Genomic DNA, 12904 nt, shown 5'->3' with positions numbered 1-12904 from the left:
ACGTATTCTGACCACGAACTCGCTGCTCTCCTTGCTTCTACATTCCATTCCTTTCTATCCAGTACTCCAGTACTAATCAGGTGCAGTTACAGCAGAATACACCAATGATAGGCCCTGCCATCTCTACTTTCATATCTGTAATACGGATTTACACAAGACAATAATCGTCCAGATTATCGGGAACAATCGCTCCTGCAAACGGGCATCCCAACAATCTGCCCGTGTAAATGAGCTGCCGATCACCGAAAACATAACTAAACACCTAATCCCACCCAGTCCCCTAAATGCCCCCACATAGTAGTTATGCCCACATTGTGCACCCTTCACAGATTATGCCCGCATATGTGCCCTCTCACAGTAATGTCCAGATATTTGCCCCCTCACCCTAGTTATGCTCCCATTGTGCCCCTTTCACTGTACCATGCCCAGATATGTGCCTCCTCACAGTAATATGCCCAGATATGTGCCCCCTCACAGTAATATGCCCAGATATGTGCCCCCTCACAGTAATATGCCCAGATATGTGCCCCCTCACAGTAATATGCCCAGATATGTGCCCCCTCACAGTAATATGCCCAGTTATTTGCCCCCTCACAGTAATATGCCCAGATATGTGCCCCCTCACAGTAATATGCCCAGATATGTGCCCCCTCACAGTAATATGCCCAGATATGTGCCCCCTCACAGTAATATGCCCAGTTATTTGCCCCCTCACAGTAATATGCCCAGATATGTGCCCAGAAATTGGGAAAGGGGGTGATTTATGCTTAAAGGCCATCTGTCACCCCACTAAAGTAATTTTTATTTTTTTGGGCTACTTAAATTCCTTATACTGCGATATATCAATATATAATGCTCTTACTGATGTTCGTTCTGTAGTTTCTTCAAAAAACGGACTTTCATAATGACGCCCCCTCCTCATGTTGATTGACAGGGCCAGCGAACGCGCTCGTCCTCTGACTGGCCCTGTCTGCGTTCAGAATCTCGCGCCTGCGCCGTACCGGTCTTCAGTCGGCACAGGCGCACTGAGAGGAGGACGCTCGCTCGGCCGCTCCTTCCTCAATGCACCTGCGCCGATGACGTCACATCTACACCCGGAGCAGGCGCACTGAGGATGGAGCGGCCGAGCGAGCGTCCTTCTATCAGTGCGCCTGTGCCGACTGAAGACCGGTACGGCGAAGGCGCGAGATTTAAAATGCAGACAGGGCCAGCCAGAGGACGAGCGCGTTCGCTGGCCCTGTCAATCAACATGAGGAGGGGGCGTCATTATGAAAGGAGGATGCGGCTGCTGCCAGCAAGTAGCCGCCCTACTTGCTGGTAGAGAGGTAATTTACATATTATAAAAGTCTGTTTTTTGAAGAAACTACAGAACGAAAATCAGTAAGAGCATTATATATTGATATATCGCAGTATAAGGAATTGAAGTAGCCAACAAAAAAAAAAAAAAGACTTTTGGTGTTTTTTTTTTACTTATTAAAAAAATAAATTTAATAACTATTTCCCCCTTAGGGGCCAGAACCTGGGATCTTTTAGTCCCTTGTCCTATTCACCCTAATAGATCTCTATCAGGGTGAATAGGATCTTACACTGTCTCTGCTGCCCTGTGCTCTGTGCACACAGCAGCAGGGAGATTACCATGGCAGCCAGAGCTTCAGCATCCTGGCTGCCATGGTAACTGATCAGAGCCCCAAAATTACACTGCTGGGGCTGCGATCACAACTGCCACTGCACCACCAATGAGAGGAGGGGAGGAGACCCTGGGGCCACTGCCACCAATGATTTTAATACTGGGGGGGGGGTGAGGGGGGGAGGGCGCACTGCACCATTAATGATTTAATACTGGGGACTGCGCCACCAATGATAATTAACGTTTAATACAGGAGGTTGGGTGCGGGGTTAACTGCTGCGGATCGCAGCTTCCTTTCATAGAGGCTGGGCGACGGCTATGTGATTCTGCACCCAGCCTTCTGTATTTGTATTAAACCTTAACTTTCATTAGTGGCGCAGTGTGCCCCCCTCCCTAGTATTAAATCATTTTTGGCGCAGTGCGCCCGCCCCTCCTCTGCCCCTCTCCTTATTGGTGGCAGCTCGATGCTCTGTGACACTAGACTGCGCAGTAGCGCATCCTAGTACCGAAAAATTTAAAATCCCGGTATCGAGGTCGATACCGGACAAAAGTATTGAATGGGTATCGAAAATTTGATACCCGAAACAACCCTAGGCATGACGGATCCATGAACACGGACAAAATAGGGCATTCTTCTGTGCTAAAAACTCCTTCACTTAACAAGCAGATACGAGCGGGTGCCCGAGGTGGGACCCACAACTATCTGACATTTGTGGAATATCCTAGAGATATGCCACCAATGTTGAAGTGAGTAAACCCCTTTGATGCATGTTAAGACACCATTGTCGGGGATCCACTCCTCTCTAAATAACGGGGCTCCAGAAGTGAAGGCGAGCACACGGACTGCCCAACCTCCACTAGAATGATTTGTACTCACATAATGCCGTCAGTATGAATCATTCGAGTTGAGGTCCGTCAGGGACACACAGCATTATAAATCATCAGAATGCCATAGGTCCATGTCATAGGACGGGAAATACCTCTGACACACGAAGCGTATTTCTCGCACTGAATACGCTCATGTAAAATAGGCCAAAGTATTGCAGCAGGTTTAAAACAATAAAAAGTCTTCATACCTCCTGAGGGCCAGCCAGGACTGAGGTATGAATCCATTGCGCCATCTCTATTCTCTCTTCTGTTTTATGACTAGCCCTGCACCACCTTTCTCATCCAGCCCGAGCCCCTGTGATATATCTGGTGCAGGTCTAGACACCATCTATAGGACTAGGAAGTCTACCCCAGGTTGTCCATATGTGCTTTGATGGTATCTGAGAAGAGCAGAGCCACACTTGTGTCTTCTACCAAGAGGCCGGTATATCACCAGGTAGTCCGAGGGCCAGACTTCCAAATCTAAGGAGCTATGAGCTGATGTAGAGTTGAAGCCAGGTTCTGGTGTAAATGATAGTTTGGTGGACCGTAGGAGGCCACGCTGCTCCTGCTAAGTTCTGCCCACTTTTAAAAGAGTCATGAGACAAGTAAATGGTCACAAAATATGGAACAATTAAAGCATGTGCAACTTCTTTTCACTACAGTAGTGGTCTAAATACTTCAGTAAATGTCTCATAGTCTCAAAATAGGGTTGTGTGCATGAGTCCCTCAACTACTTTGTGTAAGGAGCAACACAAAACCACACAACTGCAGAGGGAACGCCTGGGGATTCGTAGAAAAACATGTCCAGGTGTTCAGCCCAACCATACATGGTCAGTCACACCAGGCGGACAGTCTTTCTGGGAATGTTCCTCTGCTGTTCCTCTGCGGTTATCAGACATGTTGATGTCCACACATGTCATTGGTCCACCCTAAAATCTGCAGGTAAGGCCTCATGCACACGACCGTTGTTGTGGTCCGTTCCGCAAAATGGGGTTCCGTTGTTCTGCGATCCGTTTCCGTGTGTCTTCCTTTATTTTTGGAGGACCACCAGACATGAAGGAAGGTAAAAAAAAGTCTAAGACAGGTTTGCCATGCAAACGGACGCGGATGACAATCTTGTGTGCCTCCGCGTTTTTTAGCGGTCCCATTGAATTGAATGGGTCCGCGAACCGTTTTTCCGCGGACAAGAATAGGACAGGTTATATTTTTTTGACAGACTGGAACCACGGACGCGGGTGGCAAACGGCGCACTATCCGCATTTTCAACGGCTCCATAGAAATGAATGGGCGGAACGGACGCAGAGACAAACAACGGTCGTGTGCATGAGGCCTAACACAGCAGATCAGAAACGCAGCCAATTCACAGAGGAAATGACACAACAGAAGTTCTGCCACATGTTGGTCACTTCAGTGCTTATCCCATTAAAGGGATTTCCTGAGACCTTATTACAGAATTTACGGAATATGGCAGCGCTATAGAAGTGCGTACAATAATAATAAATAATGGAAGTCTTGGAAAACCCCTGGAGCTGGTCTACTCTGTGAGGGCGTCAGTATCACTGACGCCCTCACAGATCAATATAAAAAGAGTGGCCAGCTGCACCAGCCTGTGACTACTGGCTAGCAGGGATCGGCTAGTTGTGAAACTACAATTCCCAGCATGCTCCATCCATTTCTATGTGAGATCTTAGAAAGTATGCATGCTGGGAGTTGTAGTTTACCCCTGGTAAAGGCTCGTGCGCACACAAACTGCGGGTCCACAATATATATACGGGCACCAGCCATGTGCGCACCATTTCCCGGCTACGGACCCATTCATTTGAATGGGTCCACAATCCGGAAGATAAAGGGCGAAAGGCCACGGAAAGCACTACACAGCGTTTCCGTGGCATTTCGGTCCATGCCTCCACAATGCCAAAAAATAGAATATGCTCTTTTTGCGATGTTGGTGGGTTAAGTTGAATGGGTCCGCAGGGGCGGCACACATTCGTTCTCATCACAGTTTTCCGTACAAAAATAACACGTATATGTTAAACGGATGCCAAATAATTGCGCTAAAAACGTATGTTTTTTGCTGGACTTTGCAGGATGGAAAAGAGTAGAGCCCTGTATAGATTTATTCCTTTTTACAAGAGGCCACTGTATGGCATGCATTGATGTAAACACGCACTGGGCAGTGCCAGGCGAACAGACCAGAGCCTGATGCAATCTCCTCGGCGCTTGCTGAATGCCCGGATCTGAAACAGACCCAGCTAGTTGCATCATCCTCACTGCAGCGACGGGAGGGCGGGGCTTACGGAATGAAAAAAACAGAAATGCTGTCCAATCGGGTGACAGCACAACAGAACGATAGGCGTGGTGTCTGCTAACCCAGCGTTCCTATTGGCTGGAAATGCTTAGCGGCTGTAGCGCAGGTTTATAAGGACTGTGCGGCTTGCATCAGCAGCGCTTCTCCAGATGCCTCCGAGCCGCGCAGAGCCGGTGCTGCCCAGTAACCCCATCACTGCCATGGAGAAGCCTCAGACGTCCCTCTGGGTGTTCGGCTATGGCTCCCTGGTGTGGAGACCGGATTTTGAATTTACTTCCAGTAAGGTTGGCTTCATCCCTGGTTACAGCCGCAAGTTCTGGCAGGGAGACACCTTCCACAGAGGCAGCCCTGAGATGGTGAGCACCTGTACCCACCCGGCTGGGGGCATGCTTGGTAGCAGGGGGGGGTGTCATAGAGAATTGGGGTCTTAACTTCTGCCTCCCTTCTGTTTTCAGCCTGGACGAGTGGTGACCCTACAGGAAGACTACCAGGTGGGTGCTGTCCCTTCTCTTCCATACAATATACTCATTTGCCTCTGTACTGTTCAAAGTTAAAGGGGGTTTCCAACTTTTATACTGGTGGGTCAGAGTTGCAATACCAAGCACAACCACTACACGATGTGTGGCGCTGTGCCACAATCTCCTCCAACAGCTGATTGGTAGGGGGTCTCAAGTGTTATGTAGGATGGCGGGTGGGGAGGTGTCCATTTTAATGGAGCTTTCATGCCCATATTCCACATGAGAAAAATGGCAGCTAAGGGCGTATTCACACAGATGTTTGCTGACGGCGCACAGATCCATTATTGTTCAGGTCGTGCCCAACCTGAGAATCTCGGTGCCTGTTCTGCTCCGTTTTTCAGTGGATCCGGTTTTTTGCAGACATAAAATCGGAGACGTCTGTGTGAATAAGCTCCAAATGAAAATCTGGACTGTACTTGACATCTGAAGCAGAATTCTAATTCCCTCTGTTCTTCTTCCAGGAATCCACGTGGGGCATTGCCTATGAAGTGCGCGGCGACCAGATCGAAGCGTCCCTTCAGTATCTGAATATCCGAGAGTCTGTTCTTGGAGGCTACGTAACAAAGCTAGTCAAGTTTTACCCTCAAGATGAAGGTGAAGAGGGGGCGCTACTCGCCCTGGTGTACATCGCCACGCCTCAAAACCCTGCTTATCTTGGACCAGCTTCTGAAGAAGACATTGCCGCTCAGATTGTCGTTTCCAGTGGTCGGACAGGCCACAATATTGAGTATCTACTACGCCTTGCTAATTTTATGCACAGCTATTGCCCAGAAGTTGAAGACAAGCACCTGTTCTCCATAGAGGAGGCATTGATCGCCATCCTCCCATGCTTTTACACTACAGATGACCCCAGAGCTGTGTTTTACTAGAACTAACCCTTGGGTAGATAACTCGCCCTTTCCAAGTCATATTTCTCTTGGGTTAGCACTGGTTCATGGACCTCTTCATCGACACCTTGCTCGTTCCTTCATTGCTGAACTTCTGCTCTGGACTTTCTACATTAGGTCAATAACTACACTACAATTGTCTCATTCATTTACAAAGGATGAAGGCATCTGGGGGTACAAGAAAGTGACATGATGGAGCATGTGCTGTGCGGCCTCAAGGAACTCCTCAACTTACCTCTGCATTGATCTAAGTAATAAATAAGGACCATGGTTAACGTGAAGTGTTGTCCTCTACTGAAACTAGTAAGAGATGTGGCTACGTCCTAGAGTACTCTTCTTCTGTATCACCACAAGAATGCTCCGAATTGCATGTTTTATTGGCTCAGTATGTGATTTACATTCCTTTTCCTTCACAATTGGTACCTGTATTATGTCCCAGACTATATGTTCTTGGAACTCCTCTTAGATGTGAAATTGTGAACCTGTCGAATATAGGCAGCTGGTAATATGACTGTGAGGATACTACACGGTTAGATGGCAAGGTCCAATTACTGTATCTGTTATCATGGTACTGTATCGGTTATCATGGTACTGTATCGGTTATCATGGTACTGTATCAGTTATCATGGTACTGTATCGGTTATCATGGTACTGTATCGGTTATCATGGTACTGTATCGGTTATCATGGTACTGTATCGGTTATCATAGTACTGTATCGGTTATCATGGTACTGTATCGGTTATCATGGTACTGTATCGGTTATCATGGTACTGTATCGGTTATCATAGTACTGTGTGCGTCAATCAGCTTTTATCAATGGAGAGAACCAAATCCTATTGAGCTACCGTTATTATTTGTCTGCTGGTACTTACCTCTGGAAGGGTTGCCGTCTGCTGCACTGACCCTATAAGGCTACTTTCACATTACCGTTTTTCATGGATCTGCAAAAAATGCTTCCGTTACCATAATACAACCGCATGCATCCGGTTGTATTATGTCTTCTATAGCCATGACGGATCCGTCTTGACCACCGTTGAAAGTCAATGGGGGACGGATCTGTTTTCTACTGTGCCAGAGTTTCGTCAGGTGGACAGCAAAACGCTGCAGGCAGTGTTTTGGTGTCCCCCTCCAGAGCGGAACGGAGGCAAACTGATCGGATCCTTTTCCATTCAGAATGCATTAGGGCAAAACTGATGCGGTTTGGACCGCGTGTGAGAGCCCATGACGGATCTCGCAAACGGAAAGCCAAAACGCAAGTGAGAAAGTAGCCTAAGACGGTAACTTCCAGGGTAAAGTTAGCAGACGTTTTTGCTGCTAAGTGTCTTTCTTACTGAAAAGTCAGTAGATAAACTCAATGTTTGTAACGGCCTGAATGGCTACTTTGTATCTTGTATGTTACCTGCCAAAATATTTAAAAATATTTTTATTACATTTATTTTTATTACAGTTTGTGTGGTTGCATCATTACTTTTTTTGCCCGTCTTTGCTCCACATTGCCCTATACTAAAGGAAAGCTGTCACAATGAACATAGTGTATGACCCGCAGGCAGCAGTAGAGCGGGAGAAGCTGAGAGTCTAATATATAAATATATATATATATAACTCGTGTTTGGGAACAGAACTTCAACTGAACGAAATGAAGGTATACTAAAAAGACTATGAAACAGAAATACGCCTAAATTAGGTGTATTTCTGGCGCAAAAGTCCTTTATGCCACAATCTGTGACTTCTCCCCGCTCATGCGAGGTCTACAAAAGTAGGTGGGGAAGGGGACGAGCCAGTAGGCCTGTCTCATTTACCATCTTCTACACCTGTTTTAGACATAGAAAATGGAAGCTGGCTTACATTTAGAATCGGCAGTGGATCCGCCGAAGGTATGTAGAGGCCGGCGCCCCTTCTTAACTCCGGCGGCTTGTTAAGACCGGCATCTAAAACGCCCCTATATATCAATCTGCTCAGCTCTTCCTGCTCTATAACATACCTGCAGCTCAAACACCGTATCCAATTTGACAGGTTCCCTTTAGGTGGCGGCTTGTTAAGAAGGTGCTTCAAAGCGATAATGTATTATGTATGTATAATTATAAATGAATGTTTAGGTTCATTAATGGGGTTTCAAGGTTGAATTAATGGAGCTATCGGTAATCAGTATATAAGCATCAGAAAACCCTTTTTTTAATCTCAATATTAATAAAACTATTCTCTCAAATTTAATAATTTAAAAGAAAAACACCCCAAAAAAGGGGGTGGTTAGTAAGCACGAGAAGGGTCGACGATAAATCACTGATGAAGGATATTGCCCTATGAACCAACACCAGGCGTAACCTTCATAGCCAAGATGGTCTTTAGAAGTTGTGCATGTCATCTGGACCATGTGCCATTGTAGTGCTGCAGACCATCTGGTGGTTGATGATGGTTGAGAATTTTCACTTCTCCAGGTTAGGTCCTCTGTGTATCATTCAAGGGAAGGGGCTAAAAAAGCCTAACAACAGAGCACTCGTCCTGTTTAAGGCAACCCCGTCAGGAACCTCGTTCTATTCATGGACCACCCTAGTACTGGCCAGCAGGCCATGTTTCTATCTTGTATTGATAGACTCCTCACGGGACTGCAAAACTAGGGGTTAAAACAAAGATAAAAAAAAATTGCTGGGGGCAAAAGGTATTTGCAACCTATATATACCCCAAGGACAATGTAATCAGTGGACCAGGACCTATAAGGACTAATAGCAGTTTCTCTGGGTCTAAGAGAATTGAGTTTTATTAGCCCCTATTGCTGTTGAAGTCACTCAGGGTGCATCACTATCAGTGGCGACTCTAGGAACAATATATAGGGGGGGGCACAAAGATACCACAGTCAAAAATAGGGGGGCAAAAACAAAATAAGTATATATAAATAAGATTACAAAATACGAGAGAATTGCGGTCTGCAGGGATACATTTATAATAAAACAATTTACTTACAAAAGAAGCTTTCAGTCGTCTGCTGTGCCGTCCTCTGCTTGCTTCCGGGGATTCTTTCCCCTTCTTTCTGTCTCTCGCACTGTTATGGGGGCATCTGTGGATGACACTGTTATTATGCCTCTCATTAGCCCTCATTATGCCTCTTATCACCCCCATGCCTCTCATTAGCACCCATATCAGCCCTTATGCCTCATTAGCCCCCATTATTCCTCTTATTAGCCCCCATTATGCCTCTTATCAGCCCCCATGCCTCTCATTAGCCCCCATATCAGCCCTTATGCCTCATTAGCCCCCATATCAGCCCCATGCCTCTCATTAGCCCCCATTATGAGCCCTTATGCCTCATTAGCCCCCATTATTCCTCTTATTAGCCCCCAGTATGCCTCTTATCACCCCCATATCAGCCCCCATGCCTCTCATTAGCCCCCATATCAGCCCTTATGCCTCATTAGCCCCCATTATAAGCCATTATGCCTCATTAGCCCACATTATGCCTCTTATTAGCCCCCATATGCCTAATTAGCCCCCATTATGTCTCTTATTAGCCCCCATTATGCCTCTTATTAGCGCTCATATGCCTCTTATTAGCCCCCATATGCCTCATTAGCCCCCATATGCCTCTAATAGTCTAATTAGACCCCATTGTGTCTCTTATTAGCCCCCATTATGCCTCATTAGCCCCCATTATGCCTCATTAGCCCCCATTATGCCTCATTAGCCCCCATATGCCTCCAATTAGCCCCCATTATGCCTCTCATGATTAGCCCGTATTGTGCCCCCAGCAGCCACATTTTTTATAAAATAAAAAACACTTACCTCTCCTGCTCCTGGACGCCGCCTGCAATTTTCTCTCTCCTCAGTCGACTGTGCTCTGAACTGGCGTGTACAGCGTGAGGTCACAGAGCGCCCTCACGCTGTGCGCAGTCCTGCACAGCCGACAGCCGAGGACCAGGAAGTGGTAAGTACAGAGCGTTTACCGCTTCCTGGTCCTTCGGTACTAATGTGCGCTTCCATAATGGAAGAGCTCATTAGTATTCACCGGCCTGCTTTGGGGGGAATCAGCGGGGGGGGGGGGGGGGGGGGGGGGGGGGGGGCGGGGGGTGCAAAGAATAACATAGGGGGGGTAATTGCCCCCCCTGTAGCGACGCCACTAATCACTATTAGGTTTTGCCTGGTGCACCAATACTAAGGTGTCGCAAGAAATAGTCTTGAAAACCTGATGCGGCCCTGGTTCTAGTAGACTTCTCCCATCCATGTGTAACATGGCCACCTATTTAATTGGTTGTGATGTGATATTTTATCTGCATGGGGAAATTCTTAAAAATACATGGCTCCAGAGGCAGGGGTGCACCACCAGTGAGGCGATCACCTCAGGTAGCACCAGGATGGGGCAAGAGGGGGGCAGCAGAAGGGCCATGGGCAATGAGCGCTTTCATTGTGGCAAAGAGGTTAGGTTTAGAGTTTACTCAACCTGAAGAGTTACATTAACCCCTTAGGGACGCATGACTTACCGGTACGGCATGTTTCCCGAGTCTTTAAGGACCCATGACGTACCGGTACGTCATGGCTTTAAATCGCAATTCCGGCGCCGCGGGGGTTAATCGGAACGGGATGCCGGCTAAAATCATTCAGCCGGCATCCTGTAACAACGTTACTGCGATTTTCTGCGTTTCCGGTCCATTCGGGTCTCCGGTGACCCGATGAACCGGAAAAAGACTGCGATCGGTGACATGATTATACACCACCAATCGCAGTCCGAAGATTTGGAGAGGCGGTGCTGGCCCTGGTGCTGAACGCTGCTATCCAGGGTGCTGATTGGTGCAGGGGAGAGAGGCGCGAGATTCAAACTTCCTGCGCTCCTCTCTCTCCTCCTCCTTCTGTTCTGCACGAGCACCCTGCAGCATCGTCCTCACCAGGCTCCGGAGTCCCCCCTAATCGGCATCCATCACCCTCCTGCACCCATCGCCCTCCAGGTAGGTTAGGGTCAGTGAGGGAGAGGCACCGTTAGGCAGGGAAAGAAGGGAAGAGTTAGGGGGGGAAAAAAAAGAACTTTTATTCTAAACTTTCTTTGTTCCATCTTTCAGACCCCCCCTGCCACTTGCCCCCCACCACCAGCCCCCTTACCAGCACTTTTTTTTTTTCCTTTTCTGCGTGCGCTGACTGGCCGGCACTCTTAGCGTCCGTCCACTGTTAGCGCATCGCCCGCCCCACCGCTGATCAGCAAGTTTGAACTTTTTTTTTTGCCCATTTTTTTGCCTGGACTTTTTAGTACGTGAACACCCGTGCCCCCACACACACGCACATACAATAAAGGTTTCCACACGCACACACACCCATGGCCCGCCGGATGTTCTCGGCCGAGGAGGCATATGCCCAGATTGCCTCCGACTCCGAGAGCCCCAGTGAGGATGAGGATGACCCCACGGAGCCAGGGGCCCCACATGCTAGGGATCCTGTGGCCCACCCTAGTACGAGCCGCCCTGGGGTTCGTACTGGTTTCCCGGCCCACCAAATAAGCCCACCGGAGCCCCCTGCCGATGAACTTAGCTGGTGTCCCCCAGTGGAATTTGAGCCCGAGATTCCGGATTTTGTTGGCAATCCTGGAATCCAGATTCCCACAGTGGGGTTTACTGAAATTGACTTTTTTTGTTTTTTTTTCAGTAACCCACTGGTGAATCTGATGGTGGAGCAGACGAATCTGTACGCCCAACAGTTTGTTGCTCAGCACCCGGGCTAATTTTTGGCTAGACCCGGTGGCTGGACGCCGGTCAGTGCAGCCGAGATGAGGACATTTTGGGGCCTCGTGCTGCATATGGGTCTAGCTCAAAAACCCAGTGTCAGGCAATACTGGAGTGGGGACGTCCTCTACCAGACCCCACTCTACAGTATGGTAATGACACGTCCCCGGTTTGAGGCCATCCGGAAATGTTTGCATTATTCTGATAATGCAGCATGTCCCCCCCGAGGTGATCCTGCCTATGACCGGCTGTATAAGATACGGCCGGTCATCGATCACTTTGGGGCCACATTTCAGCAGGCCTACGTACCTGGGAGGTCGCGGTTGATGAGTCTCTCGTTGCGTTCAAGGGGAGACTCAGTTTCCGCCAATACATTCCCACAAAGCGGGCGAGGTATGGCGTGAAGCTATACAAAATTTGTGAGAGTGCCTCAGGGTACACTTACAAATTTTGTGTGTACGAGGGGCGAGATTCCCGTATTCAACCCCCAGAATGTCCCCCCACTCTGGGTGTTAGCAGGAAACTCGTGTGGGACCTTATGTACCCACTGCTGGATAAGGGTTACCACTTGTACGTGGATAACTTTTATACCAGCATTCCCTTGTTCAGGTCCCTTGCCGCCAGATCCACGTTCGCTTGTGGGACCATGCGGAAAAATCAACGCGGCCTCCCTGCCTACCCCCTCCAGGTACCTATCCCCAGGGGTGAGACCCGTGCACTTACCAGTGGAAACCTGTTGCTGGTCAGATATAAGGACAAGAGGGATGTCCTTGTACTGTCCACAATCCACGGTAACGGCATCACCCCTGTCCCTGTGCAAGGTACCGCGGCAACAGTCCTCAAGCCCGATTGTATCGTCGACTACAATCGGTATATGGGAGGAGTTGATCTCTCTGATCAAGTCCTCACGCCATATAATGCCATGCACAAAACCCGGGCATGGTACAAAAAAGTTGCGGTCTACTTGGTACAGGCTGCCATGTACAACTCTTTTGTA

The 12904-nt window shown here is 48.3% G+C and overlaps 1 protein-coding gene across 1 annotated transcript; it reads left to right on the top strand.

Moving 5' to 3' along the window:
- The first annotated feature begins 4914 nt into the window (after nucleotides 1–4914).
- On the top strand, nucleotides 4915–7226 carry CHAC1 (ChaC glutathione specific gamma-glutamylcyclotransferase 1). The gene is made up of 3 exons (XM_040412314.1): nucleotides 4915–5161; nucleotides 5261–5296; nucleotides 5785–7226. Exons 1-3 carry the CDS (start codon nucleotides 4955–4957, stop codon nucleotides 6190–6192), a joined length of 651 nt encoding a protein of 216 aa, XP_040268248.1. The 5' UTR covers nucleotides 4915–4954; the 3' UTR covers nucleotides 6193–7226.
- The last annotated feature ends 5678 nt before the right edge of the window (nucleotides 7227–12904 follow it).

The sequence above is a fragment of the Bufo bufo genome, chromosome 11 (genome assembly GCF_905171765.1).
Source record: "Bufo bufo chromosome 11, aBufBuf1.1, whole genome shotgun sequence".
NCBI classification, from domain to species: Eukaryota; Metazoa; Chordata; class Amphibia; order Anura; family Bufonidae; genus Bufo; species Bufo bufo.
The sequence above is the reverse complement of the archived record's forward strand: the minus strand, read 5'-3'. Positions and strand labels throughout refer to the sequence as shown.

Bases quoted from the DNA above. Each gene is read 5' to 3' on its own strand.
- CHAC1 (XM_040412314.1), top strand. From the start codon at position 4,955: ATGCCTCCGAGCCGCGCAGAGCCGGTGCTGCCCAGTAACCCCATCACT. The intron at 5,162-5,260 runs GTGAGCACCTGT...TTCTGTTTTCAG, and splicing joins ACAGAGGCAGCCCTGAGATG to CCTGGACGAGTGGTGACCCT. The intron at 5,297-5,784 runs GTGGGTGCTGTC...TTCTTCTTCCAG, and splicing joins CCCTACAGGAAGACTACCAG to GAATCCACGTGGGGCATTGC.